This window comes from Emys orbicularis, chromosome 1 (assembly GCF_028017835.1).
Source record: "Emys orbicularis isolate rEmyOrb1 chromosome 1, rEmyOrb1.hap1, whole genome shotgun sequence".
Taxonomy (NCBI): domain Eukaryota; kingdom Metazoa; phylum Chordata; order Testudines; family Emydidae; genus Emys; species Emys orbicularis.
This window is the reverse complement of record NC_088683.1, coordinates 149,500,001-149,522,178: the sequence shown is the minus strand read 5'-3', so window position 1 is coordinate 149,522,178 and position 22,178 is coordinate 149,500,001. Positions and strand designations below refer to the sequence as shown.

Below are 22,178 nucleotides of genomic sequence, written 5' to 3'. Positions count from 1 at the left end.
CCATCCATCCATCCATCCATCCAAGGCCAGATGAACAAATTTTCCCATATCTCCAAAGCAGCAAGGAGGTTTGCAGGAAGCTCCCACTGATTCACCCTAATGCTAAGAAATAGGCCTTCTTCAAACCTTAATAGTCTCTGCACTTAAAATTCACTTAAAAATCCCTGGCCACCTTCCCAGGGCACCCATTCGCTACAATGAACATTGAGAGCTTGTAAGGTAACTCCCTTCTCTTCATGTGCCAGTATATTTATGCCTGTACCTGTAATTTTCACTCCATGCATTTGAAAAAGTGGGGGGGGTTACCCACGAAAGCTTATGCCCAAATTAATCTGTTAGTCTTTAAGGTGCCACCAGACTCCTCGTTATTTCTGTGCATACAGACTAACATGGCTACCCCTCCGATAATTGAGAGCTAAATAATATGTTCAGCACAGTTACTACTGGAAGTTGCTCAATGTTACTGTTCCTGGAAGCATTGTTGGCTGCAGAGAGCGATAGAGCTTGTGTGAGGGCTAGCCCTATGTTGTGCCATCATCTTTATAGAGTCTCTTCCCTACCTGTCCCCATTCCCAAAGTCCCTATATGGAGTACAGCATGCATGATAATTGAAGTGCCCTTTAATATAAGCCTGAATGATCCCTCTTCCCGTAAGGGAAAATGAGAACAGTTTGTAGCTTATCCATGAGAAATTCAAAGAACTTCCTGAAGTGCTGGGTGAACTTCCATGCAGAAATCTCATCTCATCACACAATCTTGACTCTGCAATATTTCAGCTGCATACATGAGTGGTGGGTGAACTCTCCCTTCAGGGAGGCTAGCCCCTGGCCACGCCCCTTCCACCTGAGGCCCTGCTCCCACCTGCCAGAGCCCTCAGACCTCTCCCCACCCCACCCCCATGGCCAGAGAAGCCCCAGGCCTGCCCTGGGCCAGCCTGAGCTGCACCGGGCCATCAGCCAGCCCAAGTGTTGGCCCAAACCGCCCCGGCCACCCCAGCCACCAGCCACCAGCCTGAGCCCTGAGCTCCGACAGCTGGAGCTGAGCCCCTGCTGGCTTCAGGGGAAAAGGGAAGTGGGGGCAGAGCCTCAGGGAAGAGCGGGGGTGGGACCATGGCTTGGGTTAAGGAGGCTTAGCCTCCTATGGCCTTTGATACCCACCACCTGTGGCTGCATAAGCTAAGAAACCACTTTGGTATTAAGCAGTTGCCAACAGCTGCCTAGGTTCCCTCCTTCTACTACAGGTAAAGGGTGCCACACCGAGAGTTCACAGAAAGGCTGGAAAGATCCAGCTGGAAAGGTAGCATTCACAAGGCCTTTTGAACATCACAGCTCTCTGCATATAGGCAAAACCCTTGGGCTCCCAGCAATTACCCATGCAAATCTCAAACATAATTTTCAGAAAAGATACGCATCCAGGGCCAAGATTTTCAGAAGTGGGAGCCTACAGTTATGTGCCTTAGTCCGTATTTAGGCACCCAAATAAGCGGCTACTCAGTGGCTTCTACTGGAGTCGGTGGGAACAGTCGGGTGCTCAGAACTTTTGAAAATCAGGCCATGTATTTAAATGTCTGGCTATGGATTTATGATCTTCAATTTAATCTCCCAGTTTTGAAAACTTTTGGCCAAAAACAGTCTTGAAAATCCATAGCCACTATGTCTCACATGAAGCTGAGTGCATAAGATCAGATTTAGGCACACACATAGGAAATTTCAGACTCATTTCATTCACTAAGACTGAGACATGTCTCTGAAAGATCACTGCAGAAGGAGAAAGGCAAAAGATGTGATGGGGCTGCAGACAGGGGAGTTTGAGAGGGAGTTTGACAGAGGGAGGCTTACGATGGTTAGGAAGACCCACAACACCTGTGCCAGCACTGCTTCTGTCTCCTCCACCTGCGCCTGTAGTCAGACAGAGCGCCTGAGCATGGATGCTTCTACCCAGATCCTGGTGTGGTTTTGCAGGGACTGTAACTTGCAATTTCCACTTACTGATATCCAGGCTGGCGGGGGGGAGGGGGGGGGCATCCAATGTGAAAGGTGCCTGCTGGTGGAATCTCTCAGGCAGCAGGTGGGAGAGCTACAGGAGGAGGTGGCTAGGTTGAGGAGCATCCGAATCCACGAGCAATTCCTGGACAGTGTCCATGTGGAGACAGCTGAGGTAGCTGTCCCAGTACACAGGACTGCTGACACACCACTGGTGGAGGAGGAGATGGCTCAGGGTGGACACTGGCAGCTGGTTACTTCTGGCAGCAGGCAGTGCTCCACCCCTGCTCCAAACCCTCCCACCATGGTAATAGGTAACCGTTATGCTCTTCTTGACACAGGAGAGAAGGAATCACTCCCTACAGCAGAGGAGGAGAAGCCTCGTACCCCTAAGGCTGGGAGGTCTGCTGCCACCACTGCGAATAGGAAACGTAGGGTGGTGGTGGTCGGAGACTCTCTGCTGAGGGGGACGGAGGCACCCATCTGTCGCCCTGACATTTCATCTTGGGAGGTATGCTGCCTGCCGGGGGCCCGTATCCGAAATGTTACGGAGGCATTGTCGAGGATTATCCAGCCCTCTGACTACTATCCCATGCTACTCATCCATGTGGACACAAATGATACTGCGAGGTGTGACACTGAGCGGATCAAGAGTGACTACAGGGCTCTGGGAGTATGGGTGAAGTTTGGAGCACAGGTGGTATTCTCTTCAATTCTTCCTGTCAAAGGTAGGGGCCCGGGCAGAGACAGATGCATCATGGAGGTAAATGCCTGGCTGCGAAGATGGTGTTGCCAGGAGGGCTTTGGCTTCCTCGACCACGGGATGCTATTCAAGGAAGGACTGCTAGGCAGAGATGGCGTTCACCTTTCGAGGAGGGGAAAAACCCTATTTGGACACAGACTGGCTAACCTAGTGAGGAGGGCTTTAAAGTAGGTTCGATGGGGACAGGTGAGCAAAGCCCACAGGTAAGTGGGGAACATGGAGACCTGGGAGATGGGTCGGAAACAAGAGGGAGCATGGACTATAATGGTAGACAGAAAGAAGGGTCAGGGCAAAACTGGGAGGCAAGATCAAACCAGTATCTTAGATGCCTATATACAAATGTGAGAAGTATGGGTAATAAGCAGGAAGAACTGGAAGTGCTAATAAATAAATACAACTATGACATTGTTGGCATCACTGAAGCTTGGTGGGATAATACACATGATTGGAATGTTGGTGTGGATGGGTACAGCTTGCTCAGGAAAGATAGATGGGGAAAAAGGGAGGAGGTGTTGCCTTATATATTAAAAATGTACACACTTGGACTGAGGTGGAGATGGACATAGGAGACGGAAGTGTTGAGAGTCTCTGGGTTAGGCTAAAAGGGGTAAAAAACAAGGGTGATGTCATGCTAGGAGTCTACTACAGGCCACCTAACCAGGTGGAAGAGGTGGATGAGGCTTTTTTTAAACAACTAACAAAATCATCCAAAGCCCAAGATTTGGTGGTGATGGGGGACTTCAACTATCCAGATATACGTTGGGAAAATAACACAGCGGGGCACAGACTATCCAACAAATTCTTGGACTGCATTGCAGACAACTTTTTATTTCAGAAGGTTGAAAAAGCTACTAGGGGGGAAGCTGTTCTAGACTTGATTTTAACAAATAGGGAGGAACTCGTTGAGAATTTGAAAGTAGAAAGCAGCTTGGGTGAAAGTGATAATTAAATCATCGAGTTTGCAATTCTAAGGAAGGGTAGAAGGGAGTACAGAAAAATAGAGATAATGGATTTCAGGAAGGCGGATTTTGGTAAGCTCAGAGAACTGATAGGTAAGGTCCCATGGGAATCAAGACTGAGGGGAAAAACAACTGAGGAGAGTTGGCAGTTTTTCAAAGGGACACTATTAAGGGCCCAAAAGCAAGCTATTCCGCTGGGTAGGAAAGATAGAAAATGTGGCAAAAGACCACCTTGGCTTACCCACGAGATCTTGCATGATCTAAAAAATAAAAAGGAGTCATATAAAAAATGGAAACTAGGACAGATTACAAAGGATGAATATAGGCAAACAACACAGGAATGCAGGGGCAAGATTAGAAAGGCAAAGGCACAAAATGAGCTCAAACTACCTATGGGAATAAAGGGAAACAAGAAGACTTTTTATCAATACATTAGAAGCAAGAGGAAGACCAAGGACAGGGTAGGCCCACTGCTCAGTGAGGAGGGAGAAACCGTAACAGGAAACATGGAAATGGCAGAGATGCTTAATGACTTCTTTGTTTCGGTCTTCACCGAGAAGTCTGAAGGAATGCCTAACATAGTGAATGCTAATGGGAAGGGGGTAGGTTTAGAAGATAAAATAAAAAAAGAACAAGTTAAAAATCACTTAGAAAAGTTAGATGCCTTCAAGTCACCAGGGCCTGATGAAATGCATCCTAGAATACTCAAGGAGCTAATAGAGGAGGTATCTGAGCCTCTAGCTATTATCTTTGGAAAATCATGGGAGATGGGAGAGATTCCGGAAGACTGGAAAAGTGCAAATATAGTGCCCATCTATAAAAAGGGAAATAAAAACAACCCAGGAAACTACAGACCAGTTAGTTTAACTTCTGTGCCAGGGAAGATAATGGAGCAAGTAATTAAGGAAATCATCTGCAAACACTTGGAAGGTGGTAAGGTGATAGGGAATAGCCAGCATGGATTTGTAAAGAACAAATCGTGTCAAACCAATCTTATAGCTTTCTTTGATAGTATAACGAGTCTTGTGGATAAGGGAGAAGCGGTGGATGTGGTATACCTAGACTTTAGTAAGGCATTTGATATGGTCTCGCATGATATTCTTATCGATAAACTAGGCAAATACAATTTAGATGGGGCTACTATAAGGTGGGTGCATAACTGGCTGGATAACCGTACTCAGAGAGTAGTTATTAATGGTTCCCAATCCTGCTGGAAAGGTATAACAAGTGGGGTTCCGCAGGGGTCTGTTTTGGGACCGGCTCTGTTCAATATCTTCATCAACAACTTAGATATTGGCATAGAAAGTACGCTTATTAAGTTTGCAGATGATACCAAACTGGGAGGGATTGCAACTGCTTTGGAGGACAGGGTCATAATTCAAAATGATCTGGACAAATTGGAGAAATGGTCTGAGGTAAATAGGATGAAGTTTAATAAAGACAAATGCAAAGTGCTCCACTTAGGAAGGAAAAATCAGTTTCACACATACAGAATGGGAAGAGACTGTCTAGGAAGGAGTACGGCAGAAAGGGATCTAGGGGTTATAGTGGACCACAGGCTAAATATGAGTCAACAGTGTGATGCTGTTGCAAAAAAAGCAAACATGATTCTGGGATGCATTAACAGGTGTGTTGTGAGCAAGACATGAGAAGTCATTCTTCCGCTCTACTCTGCGCTGGTTAGGCCTCAACTGGAGTATTGTGTCCAGTTCTGGGCACCGCATTTCAAGAAAGATGTGGAGAAATTGGAGAGGGTCCAGAGAAGAGCAACAAGAATGATTAAAGGTCTTGAGAACATGACCTGTAAAGGAAGGCTGAAAGAATTGGGTTTGTTTAGTTTGGAAAAGAGAAGACTGAGAGGGGACATGATAGCAGTTTTCAGGTATCTAAAAGAGTGTCATAAGGAGGAGGGAGAAAACTTGTTCACCTTAACCTCTAAGGATAGAACAAGAAGCAACGGGCTTAAACTGCAGCAAGGGAGGTTTAGGTTGGACATTAGGAAAAAGTTCCTAACTATCAGGGTGGTTAAACACTGGAATAAATTGCCTAGGGAGGTGTGGAATCTCCATCTCTGGAGATATTTAAGAGTAGGTTAGATAAATGTCTATCAGGGATGGTCTAGACAGTATTTGGTCCTGCCATGAGGGCAGGGGACTGGACTCGATGACCTCTCGAGGTCCCTTCCAGTCCTAGAATTTATGAAACAGTCTATGTAATCGAGAGTCAGTAACAGAATCTTTCTCTAATTTACATCCCTTAGATGCTAATTTATTAACTCTTACCTAAAAGGAAACATCTGCTTCTGTCCATGTAACACCACTCTCCAGGTCCTTATCTTAACTTAACTCCCCTTAACGTAATTCACATTTATGAAATAACGGAATTTTGAATTAGAAAATACAATACACTGGAACATAAACCCCACAGTTATAATTCCCTTTCCAGTTGCTCAGTTTTCAGCCTATGTTTTTCCTTTTAACTGCGCTGTTCTTCCTTTAACTTTTCCTCTTTTTCCTTTCCTCTTCCTGTCTACTGTCCCTTTTGTAGCTATCCCTACTATTCCCACTGTTTCTGTCTTTCCTGTCTCTCCTGAACTGGAGTTGTCTTTTTCCCTTTCAGCTCTGTTCCTGGAGCCCCTCTGATGATGCAACCCGAGACCTGTGAGCTTGAGTCAGCTGGTACGAGTGTCTATTTGCTATGTAGACGTACCCTGAATTCCTTACAGGGAATGGAAATAGATTCATTGTGGTGGTGAATTTCATTGATTGGATCAAAAACATAGAAGTCTTCTCCTGTAATTGATTCTGACCAGCTTGGCCACCTCCAGATTTTGCCTGCAGTGCTTGTTATTCCTGGCAGCATCTATTTCATTTGCACTCCAGATACTGGTTCCAGGCCAGCTCAAGTGAAGATTACATTAATTGCAATCTGGATGTTTATAAACCAGTCAAGTCTCTGGTTTACTACCTGGTTCAGCATCTTCTACTACCTGAAGATCATCAGTTTCACCCATTTCTTCTTCCTCTGGCTAAGGCTGAGAATCTCTGGGCTGGTGCTATGGCTGCTCCTGAGATCCCAGCTGAGGTCCTTGGTCTTCACAGTGCCATTATCTTGATGCGTTTATAGCAGTTTTCTCCTCCACACAACTGAGCATCTCACTGGAAATATCACTGGGCAAAAATAATGAGAAAATCATAGATATTTTGTTTACTTTTTTTTCAGTAGTCTGGAATCTTTCTTCCCCTTCATGATATTCCTGGTTTTAATCATCCTGCTAATCATCTCTCTTTGAAGAAACATCAGGCACATGCAACACAATATATCTAGCTTAAGCAACCCCAATACAGAGGTCCGTGCTGGAGCTGTTATATATGCTATATATATATATATGTGTGCTATATTTTATGGCTAGTGTTGTCTCAATGATAATGGTTGCTGTCGTCAAAACTCCAGGATATGGATGATTTGTGAAATCGCGAGGGACATGTATCTCTGTGGACTCTGGTGTTCTCACTCTCGTCAATCGCAAACTGAAACAGGCATCAGTGAGACTTCTCCATTGGGCTAAGCGCCATCTGAGACAAGAGACTTCATAAACTTCATCACAAGACTCCCATGGAAAGAACTTTTCTCTAGAGCTAGTGGGAAATGGAATTTCCATTCCATGAGCAATAATTACAAGATTGTATTTATTTATCCTGTATATACTTGAAGACTGAATAAATTGGACCCCATGTGGGAAAATATTTTAATTTCCTTTGAACTGTTTTGAGTTTGTTTTGGGAGCCCTGAAGAAAGGGAAAGCAGAGGCAGGTGGCTGCAGAGCAACCTCTGGCCATGAAGGGGTGCTCTGGCGGCGGCCAGCCCCGCTAAAAGTCCCATTGCCATTTTTGTGTGTTTTCCAATTACATTTTCCTATTTTCAAAGATGTTTTTCTTGCTTCTGTTGCTGTGTGAAAGAATCACACAAATAAGAAACAGTGAAACTGACTGTAAACAAAGAGTGGTCAAATGCACACAGTAAAGAAACTTTGGAGTGAAGGAAGGAAAAAACGTTAATCTCTTTCGGTTATAGCAGCATTACTTTATAGAATAGAAACAATAATAGGTGAAAAAATCAGTCAGAATTGTGCATTTTGATTTGATAGCATGGTTATGGTTTGTTAAAACTCTATGTAAAATTTCAAATTTACACATTTTCTTACAGAAGCTTCTAAATAAGTCATCTAATTTTTCAAAGTGCTGAGCACCCAGCAGCTCCAACTGGCCAAAATGGGTATGTCTGAGTGCTTAATGTGTGCCAGGACTTGCCAGGGCTGATTCTAGGCTTGGCAGTTCATAGCCCGGCACCTCTGGGCTTGCCACATCAGTTATGAAAGTAAAACAATTGCTTGGGCCCCAGCACCTCTTTCATTACAAATTAAGCACTTGAGTAGTATGTCTACACTGCAATTAAAAGCCCATGGCTGGTCTGCGCCAGCTGACTCGGGCTCGCAGGTCTTGGGTTAAGGGATTTTTTAATTGCTGTGTAGCTGTTCGGGCTCAGGCTGGAGCCAAGGCTCTAGGACCCTGAAAAACTCCCAATTAACTTTATTCATTTGTCCTCTGTGAGTTGTCCCTTTAACATTAAAGTCTGTTAGGTTCATTTTTGAATAATTCATTGTGATTTTTGCTTGACTATTGGTAACAACAAAATGTATAAACTGTTATTGTCCCCTGTAGAACATGAGGGTTAACAGATTAATTACTACAAGCTGTGGCTTCTTAAAATATAAGACGAAGGAAGAGCCAGGGGTTAGAGCACTAGTAAGAGACCTGAATTCAATTCCCTTCTCTGTCACAGGCTTCCTGTGTAAACTGAGGCAAGTCACTTAGGCTCAGATCCACAAAGGTATTTAGGCCCCTAGCTTTCATTGATGTCAATGGAAGTTAGCAGCCTAAATAACTTTGTGGATCTGGGCATTAGCTTTGCTGCACCTTAGTTCCCCATCTGTAAAATGGGGATAAAGACACTTCCCTACCTCACATGGGTGTTATGAGGATAAACTCATTACTGATTGTGAGGTGCTCAGGTACTACAGTGAATGGGGTATATACGTACCTTTGCTAGAGCAACACACAAAGTGGCAGTGCCCTTCCACTCAGCTCTCATTAGTTCCAGAGGTCCCTCATGCCCTCCTTCCAAAGAGCAGTTTAAAAGAGGAACTTGGGGAACTTCCCTATAGACAAACAGCAGATAAGGTAAACACTTATTTATGCTAATCATGTGGCTGCTGATCTGGAAAAGTTTTCAGCATCATTTTAAGTGTCCCATTAAACCTCTCAAGCAGCCCTTTAGTCTGGGAGTGACAGGGAATGACCAGAATTGTTGAACTCCACATTTCTCTGTTAGGTGGGCAGACATAAAGTATTGTGCTCTCTTCTCCTTGATTAAGCCACTCGAGGAATGAAACCATCATTGTGTTGTCTCAGCTCTTTCGCTGTTGTGGAGGCATGATGTGTTTCCTAACTGCAAGCTGTTTAGAAGCGCACCCATCCTGTGAAATGATACAAAAGAGGAAGCCTTTATGGACACTGATTCTCTTCTGAGAGAGAGAGAGAGAAGCACATACACAAAAGGAACCACAGCATGATCACCGAGGAAGCCAAGAAATATAAAAAAGAGTGACCAAGACCCAAAGGACAAATACTATTAATTCCTTTCCACAGCATCTATTCCAGACCAAGAGATACAATGGAAAAAGATTTTTGAACCATCCTCTCGGTGTGGTGAGCTCTTTCTGAGAAATACTTCTGTTCTATTTTATTTGTGTAGCTTGCTTCCTGTAATTCTCCTGCCTTTTATGACTATAATGGTTTCTTGGGATTGCAAAGATTTCAGTGGGTTGGAATAAGCAAGATTCACAGTCTCCTATTTAATTGTGAGAGACTCCAATTGGTGTTTCTAATTGAGGAGCATGGAGGGGATATATAGAACTGGGCGTAGGATACAAGATTATAGATGACCCGGGAGATGTGACTTCTCAGAATGGTGTGTGCTGCTGTCTTCATGGGGCTGGAATGAGGCAGAGTAAGGCAAGGGACTGGCACTTTCTACAACAGGCTGATTTTAAAAAAAAAGTTTTGTTTTTTAAAATGAAATATTCCCCATCAAATACCATCTCCTTTTATCTTTATATAGATGTTGTCTGCTTTTGCAAACTGCCCTGGGAGGATTCAGTCAATGAAAGCTAGGGGCCTAAATACTGTTGTGGATCTGAGCCTAAGTGACTTGCCTCAGTTTACACAGGAAGCCTGTGACAGAGAAGGGAATTGAACTCAGGTCTCTGACTAGTGCTCTAACCCCTGGCTCTAGAGATCTCCATTCGAATGTCAACTGATGCCATCTATTAATTTACCATAGTATGTCAAGTAACAGAGGAGTAGCCGTGTTAGTCTGAATCTGTAAAAAGCAACAGAGGGTCCTGTGGCACCTTTAAGACTAACAGAAGTATTGGAGCATAAGCTTTCGTGGGTGAATGCCCACTTCAGAAGTGGGCATTCACCCACGAAAGCTTATGCTCCAATACTTCTGTTAGTCTTAAAGGTGCCACAGGACCCTCTGTTGCATAGTATGTCAGTTATTGCAGTTATTTCCAATTCTAAGTCCACCACCATTGTTGGCAAATGTTGGTTTTATAATGGTGACTGAAATTACTGTATGAGGTAATCGTTTTCATAGAATCTAAATTCATCCATCTTGGGGAGACTTGATTTCAGTTGTGATCCATTCTATTATTGCATACTACTTTTGCAATGCAGCTATACCTGCAGGTGCTTCCTACCTAATAATCAGTTGAATGTTAGAATCTTCTTCCAAGGACAGTAATTTGTTAAACCAGACAGCAGCTACACAGATAGCTTTAGTCCAACTGGAAGAAGGAATGAAGGGACTAATTGAAAATAAAACAAACTAGTACTTTACTAGTACAAACTTTACTAGTAAATGATCATAGCCATTCTATTTCATGACAAGCTGCCATAGATCCCTGTGTACTCAGATATCATGGAGATGAGTGCAGACTGAAAACTTCATGCAGATCCCAGGAGGCAATGGAGAACACTTACAAAGTGGTGAATGGTGTCATTTTAAACTTTTCAGGGCTAAAATTCAGAATAACATGAACTGGCAGCTGGTGATTCCTGGGTTGATCATCTTGGCCATTAAACTCGTAGGAATGTCCCTGTTCATTGTATATTGTGAGTATCAAACAGTATTTGTTATTTCTCAAGTGGAATTTACATTCTCTGGGATCTTTGTAATTAAATCTCACTGCCTCAGGCAAGGCCCATGTAAATCCCACAGAGTGGCATTCAACAAGATTATCCATACCACCGTTACTACCTTTGTCATCTCCAGGGTGGACAACTGTGCATTGGATTATGCTTGAAAACAACTCAAATCCTTCAGCTAGTGCAGAACTTGGTTACCTGTCTAAATGACAGACTGATGTGAACATATAATACCTGTGTTCTGTACCTTACACTGGTTTCCCTTCCCCGCCCAGCTGCAATTCAAGTGGCCAGGGACTTCGCTATCTTGGATATCTCTTCTCCCCATATACTTTTAAATGCTCTTGTTGACTATCTCCATGGTTGAACTCTAGTTAGGGAGGGATGTGGCATTTTAATGGAAGGATCTGAGTAGTACTAGTACTCTCTACCATTGCTCATATTCTTCAATTTTTAACACAGTGCAAGACACATCTGGCCAATTTGTCTTTTTAGCCTGCAAATGGGTTTTGCCAATAGTGTGAAGATGAAAGAGAGTCAGCTGCTATATGGTGCTTGTAACCATATTTTGCAATTGGTATTGATTATTTACATTTTTATACCTACCTGGAGAGATTCCCAGACAAAACACTTTGGTAAAATGAAGTGAAAGCCAAGAAAAAGATCCATAACTTAAGGAAAACATGTAAGATGACATCATGGTTCCCAAAACCTAAACATTTAAGAGCCAGGAAATTCAAGATAATATTAAACTTTAAAAATTGTTTGAAAGTATAGGAACTGACCATTAAGATCTCCTGAGCAACCTTAACTCTGCCCCTCTTATCCCCACCTAGCTCAGCCACCATTCCAGTGACAATTATATTCAACAATAGAGGGCAAATTGAAGGTTTTGATATTGGTATTGCATAGGGCATAGAGGCCACATCAGGGATCAGGGCCCATTGTGCTAGGTATGTCAAATATATAGCAAAAAAAAAGATGCTTTCCGTAAGAGTTAGCAACCTAAGTATAAGACAAGAGCAATCAGATGGCTACAACAAATAGATGGGGAGGGGGAGCACAAGGCAACACTGAGATGTCTATGACCATGTGCGCTGCACCGAGGTCCATACAGTGGCTTTTGTGTAAATTGGCATATTAACTGAGGTGCAACCTGGCTGCTGTATGTATTTGTATTTCATAATAACTAAATCCTGTCTTATAGTAAAAGGAAGAAGTTTGCTGGAAGGTGCAACTTCCTACCTCAGAGAAGAGAGAAACATCAACTTCATTGCTTACACAACTCATACACAAAACACACCCTGACCTATACAGAGGAGATCACAGTTTACCAATAATATATCCATATAGTGATGGTAGAAGTGTGAGGGCTGCCCTCTTGGATGACACACTGGGACTGAACCAGGGATCTCCATTATTAAAAGCACAAGCTGCTACAGCTTGAGCTAAAAAGTCAACTTCCTGTAGCTGGTGGCTGTAACACTCACATCCTCTATGGATTAGTCCACAGGGGTTCCTGTAACACACACTGACCAGTGGATTACAAAAGTGCTTCCCAATATTGTCTGATATGTGTGTTATACATCTCTCTCTCTCTCTCTCTCTCTATATATATATATATATATATATTCCCTTTCCTTGAAAAGGGATGAGCATGCTTTGCACACACACATGGTTCTTGGTCTCTGTTCCCCTTAGGTATCCAGGGACTGATCAGAATATAAAAAAGCAGCAACTGTATGGATTGGCTTTGGATACAGGAGATCTGTTTGTCATGTGTATTTCCCCCATTTGTATTTATTCTACAAAAAGTCTCTCTATGATGTTACTTCTCTATAGGCCAAATTGACAAATTACACCCCCACCAGCTCCACTGAGACACAGCTAATGCATAAATGGAAAGAAAGGGGAGTGGTTGGCTCAGAAGTGACTAATCTGCCAGACACATATTCACTTTGTTGCACAACACTGCCACAGCCAGTTTCCTATTTTACTATGAACTGACAATTTCCTAAGGGGTCCATAGCTACCAAAGGAAATGACTTATGTATGTCTACGGCAAGTGGGAGAGAAAGAAAGGACTGGAGTTTGCAAGTATCTCCATCTAAACCAGTGGAGATGCCCAGTGAATGGCCATCATATGTGTCTGCTGATGAACAGGTTCCACTGCCAATGGGAATCCAGTTGTATGACATGTTTAGAGAACTATAATTATCCCCAAATCTACATGCATCCCCAAGTATGGACTAGGTCTGCCCTTTCCCCAAAGCCATTCACGGTTGCTTCCATGATTGTGATGTGAAGTTCATGCTTTGTGGAAACTATAGCATGTGAGACAGGAGCTGAGCCACACATCTTGTAACAGAAGAGCATGATAGCTGGGCAGTCAGCCTTAACAAGTGCCTTTGTCTGTGCCTGCCCTTTTTCTTAATTTTACTATTTGGGCCTCTCATTGTGCTGAGTTTGCACCTGAACCCATGATTGTTTTGGCTGTACATGTGCCTGCATCACTTCCCATGCTCATAACTCCCCCTAAACTTGTTGTGTGTGTCTCTGCTTGTGTCCTTGACCTCTGCTGGCTCTCTTTTTGCCTACATCTCTGCATGGGTCTGAGCATTTATCACTTGATGCTATTTCTTAGAATGTCAGAGATGCATTACTCCCTCCCCTGAACGCTATATTTTCCCACTGTATTCTTTGCCATCCTAAGGCTAAGGGCATGCTCCAGTGTCTTATGAATGGGAGGCAATGATGAACTCTTGCTGAGATCTTTGGGGTTCCCAAATGCAATATTAATAATAATAAAGTAAAACAAGAAATGCACAACCATTCAACAAGTTATCATCCCAGGTGCATTTTATATTGAGTATTATAGATCATCTCCCAGAGACCAACAGCTGGGCTTGTGTTCAGTTCCACAGATCTTCCCCACTCTGGGTTCTCAGAGGATGCTCAATTCCACAGCTGAGGGGAACAGAACAGGTAATGTCCAGGCAGTGAGATTCTGGGATTCGCTGTGAAATGTAAAAAAATACAGTACTTTTTTGTTCATTTAAAGTTAAGATTTTTCTGTACATTTTTTAAATTTACATTTTTATACATTTTGTAAACTTTTGTATAAGTTTATAAAACTGAAAGCATATAACATTTAGGAACTTACATCACCATTCACATCTGCACATCATCCTAGAAAGATGTTTACTTCTGGGGGCAAAAGGGGAGTTATCTTGGTTTGTGTTCCTGATTCCCCATCACTGATGTCCACTTCTGCAAAGTACCCCATTGGCTGGTATATTTGCCAAGAGAGATACTAATATTTGTGTTTGCATCTCAGCTGGGGCAGGGGCTGCAGAGATGGGATTAGCAGCATCCACCTGGGATACAAGGTCTCTCCTGTCTGCCCCTGTGTCCTGAACCTTGTGTGCTACAGGTATACCTGTGCTTTTTATGCCTGGATTTGTGTTTGTGCTTTCCTTGGAGCCCTTCCTTGCACTTCTGGACTATGATTATGTCATTGGTCCAAAGAAGTGACAGTCTTCTGGCTATTCACCATTTTTTGCAGGTCAGGGTTCAATGAGGAGTCCTCTGCTGCCATTCCCAATAATCCCAGCAACCATAATAATGAAATAAATCCTGTCCTTGCTTTGGTTATCTCCAGACCTTCCTAACCTCTAATTTCTGGCATGTGTGTGTGTGTGTTCGGGGGTTTGGGGACAATGATGGGTGCAGCAAAAAGGGTAATCTCAGCCTTTTCAATTTTGCATTGTAGATCAGGAAGCTCATTTTGATGGGTTGGATCACAGAAACCCCCTTGGGAACTGCCATCTGGTGTGCTGAGATTATCTCTGAGCCTGTTTTCCCTGGCAGCTGGGGACTTCAGTGCCCTGCCTGGTGGTGCCAGACACGTTTGCCTGCTACAAACACAGATCCAGGTCTGAACCACATCCCCCATAAACTGCAGGCTTAACTGAAAACAGCTTAGGAAGTGCTCCTGTCTCCAACACTCAGATACCCAACTCCCAATGGGGTCCAAACCCCAAATAAATCTGTTTTACCCTGTATAAAGCTTATACAGGGTAAACTCATAAATTGTTCGCCCTCTATAACACTGATAGAGAGATATGCACAACTGTTCCCCCCACCCCGCAGGTATTAATATATACTCTGGTTAATTAATAAGTAAAAAGTGATTTTATTAAATACAAAAAGTAGGATTTAAGTGATTCCAAGTAATAACAGACAGAACAAAGTGAATTACCAAGCAAAATAAAATAAAACACGCAAGTCTAAGCCTAATACAGTAAGAAAGTGATTACAGATGAAATCTCACCCTCAGAGATGTTCCAGTAAGCTTCTTTTACAGACTAGCCTCCTTCTAGTCTGGGTCCAGCAATCACTTACACCCCTGTGGTTACTGTCCTTTGTTCCAGTTTCTTTCCGGTATCCTTTGGGGGTGGAGAGGCTATCTCTTGAGCCAGCTGAGGACAAAATGGAGGGGTCTCCCAGGACTTTACATAGTTTCTCTCTTCCGGGTGGAAACCTCCCTCTCCCCCTGTGTAGAATTACAGCTACAAAATGGAGTTTTGGAGTCACATGGGCAAGTCACATGTCCATGCATGACTCAGAACTTTACAGGCCAAGCCACATAGCCAGGAATGCTCAGATGTGGATTGGCATCTATCAAGGTCTATTGTCAGCTTAAGTGTTTCTTGATTGGGCACTTACTGAGAATAGTCTTTTCTCAAGAAGCTGACCAAATGCTTCACTGAGGCTACTTAAAATCAAACAAGTACACAGCCAATATTCATAACTTTGAATACAAAAATGATACATGCATACAAATAGGATGAATACATGCAGAAGAACATAACCTTTGCAAAGATATGTTACATGGCATATCTGGCATAAAACATATTCCAGTTATGTCATATTTACACTCATAAGCATATTTCTATAAAGCATTATGGGGTGCAACGTCACACTCATCTCCTACAACTTCTTTCTTTCTGGCCTTCCTGATCCCCATCACAATCCACCTCCAGACTAGTGCATCTAGACCACTGCTGATAAAATCTTTTTCCTCACCCACCATGCAGACCATGTCCCTCCTTTCTCTGAATTCTTCCACTTTTTGTCCTCTTACCTTCCATAGCAAAGACATGCTTCTCATCCTCCCTTTCTAGGCCCTGCACAGCTATACCCTCATTGTCTACCATTCTTCCCCTTGCTCCCTTTGATCCATCGAAGAATCCAACCTCACCGCTAACATCATCTTCTCCCTGGCTTTTCTTTGTGCCCTCCACCCAGGCTGGCCCAGGATACTTAGGATGCTGAACATGTCCTGACCTGTTTGGTAAATGGTCTGTCTTTTTGCTTGTCTGGATATAACTTTTAATATGGTTGTGTTCAGCCAAGACAAAACTGACCATTTACCAGACAGGGGATGAAGTTAGAGAGGTCTGTGTAAGGGAAGACACAGGCTAGAGATGGTCTCCAGGCACGGGGCAGTTTTTTACTGGAAAGAAGGCATAGTATTTTGGCTACCCAGGCCTGGGGAGCATTCCCTGTCCCAGAATGCCAGCACCTGCAGTGCAATCAGTAGTCCCTTTCATGGCTGCTTGGTCCAGGCCAGGACTTAAGGTGACCCTGCTCAGCCCAGACTGTGTCAGCCAGTCAATCCGGAAGCAACAGAGCCACAAACTCTATCTGAGTCCCAGCAGCTCCAACAAATAAACTCCTTTATATTAATTACAGCTAATCCCTGTCTCTTCTCTGCAGTGGAGGACACTACAGCACGGTCACCTACCCTCTTGTCTTTCAAATCGTTCCTCAAAACTCACTTCTTCCCTGAAGCACACTAGCCCACATCAGTAAAACGCTCTCATCCACCCCATAATGAACAAATAAACAAAAACCCACCAAGACAGAACCTTCCTGTGGATCTCCCAGTGTCTGTGTTGTGCTGCCCATCTGTTTAGGTCACAAGATTCCCAGGACAAGAACAGTCTCTCCTGACATGTCTCATAGGGCAGTGTTTTTCAAAGTTCGGGTCACGACCTAGTACTGGGTCGCGGCATGTCAGGCACTGGGTCACTCTGGTCAGCATCGCCAACTGGGATGTTAAAAGTCCTGTCGGCGGTGCTGCCCAGCTAAGGCAGGCTAGTCCCTACCTGTTCTGACACCGCACTGCACCCCAGAAATGGCCAGCAGCTGGTCCGGCTTCTAGGGAGGTGGCCATGGGGCTCCACGCGCTGCCCCCACCCCAAGCACCAGCTCTGCATGCCCATTGTCTAGGAACCAGCCAATGGGAGCTCGGGGGGCGGTGCCTGTGGGCGACAGCCGCGCAGAGCCACTTGCATACCTCTGCCTAGGAGCCGGACCTGCTGCTGGCCACTTTCAGGGCGCAGCATGGTCCGCGATGCCAGGACAGGCAGGAATCCTGCCTCTGCACCCCGGCTGTGCTGCTGACTGGGAGCTGCCGGAGGTAAGTCTTCGCCCCAACCCCGTGCCCCAATCCCCTGCCCCAGCCCTGATCCCTTCCTCCAAACCCAGAATCCCTTCCTGCACCTCAAACCCCTCATCCCCAGCCTCACCCCAGAGCTTGCACCCCCATCCCAGAGCCCTGAACCCCTCCCACACCCTAATCCCCTGCCCCAGCCCTGAGCTCCCCCCAAACCTGAAGCCCTTCCTGCACCCCAAACCCCTCATCCCCAGCCCCACCCCAGAGCCTGCACCCCCAGCCCAGAGCCCTGACCCCCTCCTGCACCCCAACCCTCTGCTCCAGCCCAGAGCCCCCTCCCATACCATGAAACCCTCATTCCTGGCCCCACCCTGCAGCCCTCACCCCCGCACCTCAACCTTCTGCCCCAGCCCTGAGCTCCTCCCACACTCCAAACCCCTCATCCCCAGCTACTTTGGGTCACGGGCATCAACAATTTTCTTCAACTGGGTCCCAAGGAAAAAAGTTTGAAAATCACTGTCATAGGGCATCTGGCATTTAATAAATCAAGAAGAGCAAATACTGCCCAAGCATTTATTGCCAAGTATGTTTTTATAGCATTAAAGATATCAGAGACCAAAAGCTAGATTTGTGTTCAGTTTCACAGATCTTCTCCACTGATGACTCAACAGAGAACTCTTGGTCTTCAACTAGCGGTGGAAGAACAGGTAAGATCAGTGCATTGAGAGTTTGATGTTTGCTGTAAAATGTGATTGGGAGAGAAGAGTTCTTTTCCTTCCAATTAATTGTTGGTATTTCCCTCTTTCTTTGTGTGTGCCCCTCCTACAGACTGCCCAATACGGTGGACTTTTCAAAGGGGAAAATGCTACTTCTTTTCTGTTCAGGAAAAGACTTGGAATGCCAGTCAAAGAGCATGTTCTGAAGCAAACTCTAATTTAGTGATCATCAACAGCAAAGAGGAACTGGTGAGAGCTATTGTAGAAAGAGCATATAATCCTGTGGGAAATGAACCATGGACTCTGCTTCAAAGAACTTCCCAGCCTGTCTTCTCCGTCTCTGAGTTCCCCATGCAAGTTTCCTATCTGCACTCTTCCAAGTTCTCCCCTTCCCTCCTTAGCTACACCCTACCTTAGTACCAACACAGGGGCTTGGCTGTCTTTGTGCAGGCCCAGATTCATTGCCTGCTTCTCTGCTAGCTAATTAAAGACACCCACTCCAGGATTTATGATGCACCACAATGCACAGTGTGCTAGCATGACTAAGTGACTTTAATAAGCATGCAGAGAGGCAGGGCCCAGTAATACGACAGCCAGGCCCCCTGTGTCTAAGGTAAAAAGAGGATGGCAACATCACCAGATGTCAAAGTACTTGGCAGGGAACTGGAGTGGGGAGAGACTGGGGAGAGGCATAAAGCCACAGGAGGGCATACTGAAATGTGGCCAGATATCCCACCATGGGAATATGCTGTAATAGGCACCTTCCATTTCATAGGCTCCTGTTATGAGACATTGGCAAATCTGTTAGACATAAAGCCCTGTGAAAGCGTTGTCCTACAGAGAGTCTCCGATGCGGGATGGGATAGGCTTTGTGCTGGGTTTGCAGCAGGCTGCTGGGGATCTCTTGGTCAAGTTTGGTTTGTCTAGACTAGGAAAACAGTTTTTGGCTAGGTCGGGGTTAGCTAGCTAACCCCAATCTTTTTTCCTAATCTGGACAAACCCAAGCAAATCACCCCTACTGGCACCCCAAATAGATGCTAATGCTATTGAATTGTCTCTGGCCACAGGTAAGAATTCTCAGAACTCACTGTATGCTTCCTTTGCAGGAGTTTCTCCATAATAACACAAAAGCTGAAGATTACTTCATTGGATTGTCAGTCAGAGGCACTGAAGGTGGATGGAAATGGATTGACAACACAGAGGTTAACACAGACATGTATGTTTATTCCTTATTATACCTCCAAGTGTCAATTATTTCCTCTGATGTATCTGCCACAGGTGTTTTGTGGAGAAAGGGAACAGAACACAGGCTAGGATTTTCCTATGCCTACAACAGGGAAGAGTAACACAGGCAGAATTGATGCTAAGGTTAAAAAGCTACTCCTGGGGGCATTCTGTGCCAAAAAATTAAAAATTCTATGCACAATATTTTAAAATTCTGCAAATTTTGTCAAAATAACACTGTATAATCATGCCAGTTTTAATTATTTTGGTAATTTATTTCAAAATACCTGTCAGCAAGTATGTCTGTAACAATACAGACACACACAAAAATTCCCCCAGGAGCAGAGTTAAAGAAACCCCTATGACAACCCAATTCCTGTTTCTCTGCCCCCTTCCTCCATCTCTGAGTCCAACCGGGGGGGGGGGGGGCAGACACCCACAACCCCTCTCCCACAGAGCCCATCTGCGGGGCCTCCCCCCAGCCAATACCCTGAACCCTCTTCCCCCCAGAACCCAGCCATGGGGTCCCTCCATTCCAGATACCCACATCCCCTTTCCCTCCAGAACCCAGACACGGGGTCCCCCCTTCCAGATACCCGCACCTCCTCCCCCCAAGAGCCCACCCGAAGGGCCCTCACTTACCCAGGTACCCACATGCCCTCCTCCCCCAGAGCCCAGCCTCTCCACCAGCCACAGCTCCAGCCCTGGCCCCGACTGTGTCCCTGCTCCCAGCCACCGCCACAGCCACAGCTCTGGTTCAGGCCCCACTTCTGGCCACAGCTCTGGCCATGGCCCTGGCCCTGACTCCAAGGGAGTATGGACAGATTTTTCCATTACCTGGGCAGGGAGGGAGGGGGGGGGGCAGAAAAAAATTGGGTTACCACTGGTCTAGAGAGTGAGACTCTCCCAGGCTATTCTATAGAACTGGATAAAGAACTTACTGTATTTGTGTGTGCATCAGAGGGAGAGTTGGATAGTAAACTGAGGAGTGTGTGCGTGTGAGAAATGTGGGGATTGAAGGAGGTGTCAATACGAAGTGGCTTCCATCACTCACCAGGAACCTTCTGACTAGAAGGTGAAATATCCTTAGTCTGTCCTTTGGGTTATTGCATAAACTTTGGATAATTCAGAATAATAGGAATGAATACTCTAATTCTCATTTCTTTCTCATCTCCACACAGATTTATGATAGGTTTGAATAGTGACACCTCTAATTGTGCTGTAATCGGATTAACTGTCGTGGGTATTATATCTTGTTCTGTACCAAACCGCTGGATCTGTGAAAAGAAAGCATAACAGCTCCCTTGGACAGAGGAAGACTCTGGGGCTGGCATACACAGGCTAACTGGAACTTGGGTGGCACTCTTCAGTGGTTAGAGCAAGTCACTCGGAGTCAGGAGACAGGTTTTCTTCTATACTGTATTGGCTGAAAGGCCTTGGGATAGTTACTTTGTCTTTTTGTGCCTCAGTTTTCTCATCTGTAGAAAAAGAATAATAGTATCCACAAGTATACTCTTGAGCTCCTCAGATGACATGCACTATGGTGGTGCCATGAACTGATGTTAATGCCCATATAATGCTGTATTCACACAAACTTCAGTAAATCACTCCCATATAAACTTGCACAGAGGCTAATTCTCTCTCTTACACACACATGCAGCCAGGGACAAACTTATCACTGACATAAGCAGGTGCAATTCTATTGACTTCATAATAAAATGCAGAGAATCCTTGAATGAAAATAAGCATGACAGATAAAAAGTGGAGGCTGAAGAAGACAAAAGAGGTGTTGGAAATGACAATGGTTAAAAACACTGTTATGTAGCAAGGTGTGGGGGCAGAGCAAGACCTGTGCACCTGGAAGACCCTGTTCAAACCAAGGACATTAGAATCCTTGGAACTGTTGAGAACAACACAATTTTTCTGGAGGCCCTTGTTAAAAGCAGTATAGCAGCTCAGCTATATTTAGCACTTTGGTAGAGCTTATTGGGCCCGATTCTCTGCTCACTTTCACAGGAATAACTTCATTAATGTCTATGGAGTTACACCAGTTCAAAATCAACCTGGCACCAGGAGTAAAATCTTGACCCCACTGGAATCAATAGCAAAACTCTCACTGACTTCAACAGGGTGAGGATTTCACCCCAATCGTGTGAGAAATGCACAAACATTAGCTAATTAAAGAGAACACAGTTTCCTGTAGGTTGAACACTGTTGTTACTGACCACCACAATGAAACACATGGAATGTACACCACAAAGGGAAGTACAATGCTTGACACACTTCCTGTGATGTGTAAAACGGAAGATTTTTAATAGCAGCGGCTGTGGTGAGGAGCTAAGGCCCTATTATAGATGGCACGGATTGTTAATGTTTCTGGACTTAAGCCTGGTGATGCAACAGGGAAGTCAATGGATATTGTAAAAAAGATATGCAGTGTTGTTATAGCCGTGTCAGTCTCAGGCTATTAGAGAGACAATGTGGGTGAGGTAATATCTTCTTTTATTGGACCAACTTCTGTTGGTGAGCGAGACAAGCTTTTGTGCTTAAATAGAGCTCTTCCTCAGATAACCTGAAGAAGAGCTCTGTTTAAGCTTGAAATCTTATATCTCTCACCAACAGAAGTTGGTCCAGTAAAAGATATTACCTCATTGTAAAGACGAGTTTCTTTGACAGAGCATTTCCATCTCAGTCTATTGCAGGCAAAACTGAAAAATGTATCCTGAAATAAACCACCTTGTTTTGGGGGTAAATTCAGCAGTGCAACTGCTGGAGATTATCACTGAGGAGACTGTGAGGT

General features: G+C 44.6%; 1 protein-coding gene across 1 annotated transcript; it reads left to right on the top strand.

Moving 5' to 3' along the window:
- Positions 1 to 10,776: 10,776 nt before the first annotated feature.
- LOC135893862 (C-type lectin domain family 5 member A-like) lies at positions 10,777 to 20,674 on the top strand. The gene is made up of 5 exons (XM_065422205.1): positions 10,777 to 10,942; positions 18,077 to 18,145; positions 18,267 to 18,403; positions 19,261 to 19,370; positions 20,560 to 20,674. Exons 1-5 carry the CDS (start codon positions 10,777 to 10,779, stop codon positions 20,672 to 20,674), a joined length of 597 nt encoding a protein of 198 aa, XP_065278277.1.
- Positions 20,675 to 22,178: the final 1,504 nt, after the last annotated feature.

What these genes read in the sequence shown, in the direction of transcription:
- LOC135893862 (XM_065422205.1), top strand. Translation starts at nt 10,777, where the DNA reads ATGCAGATCCCAGGAGGCAATGGAGAACACTTACAAAGTGGTGAATGG. An exon ending in AACTAGCGGTGGAAGAACAG is followed by an intron (nt 18,146 to 18,266) that starts GTAAGATCAGTG and finishes CCCCTCCTACAG; the next exon opens with ACTGCCCAATACGGTGGACT. An exon ending in TCAACAGCAAAGAGGAACTG is followed by an intron (nt 18,404 to 19,260) that starts GTGAGAGCTATT and finishes CTTCCTTTGCAG; the next exon opens with GAGTTTCTCCATAATAACAC.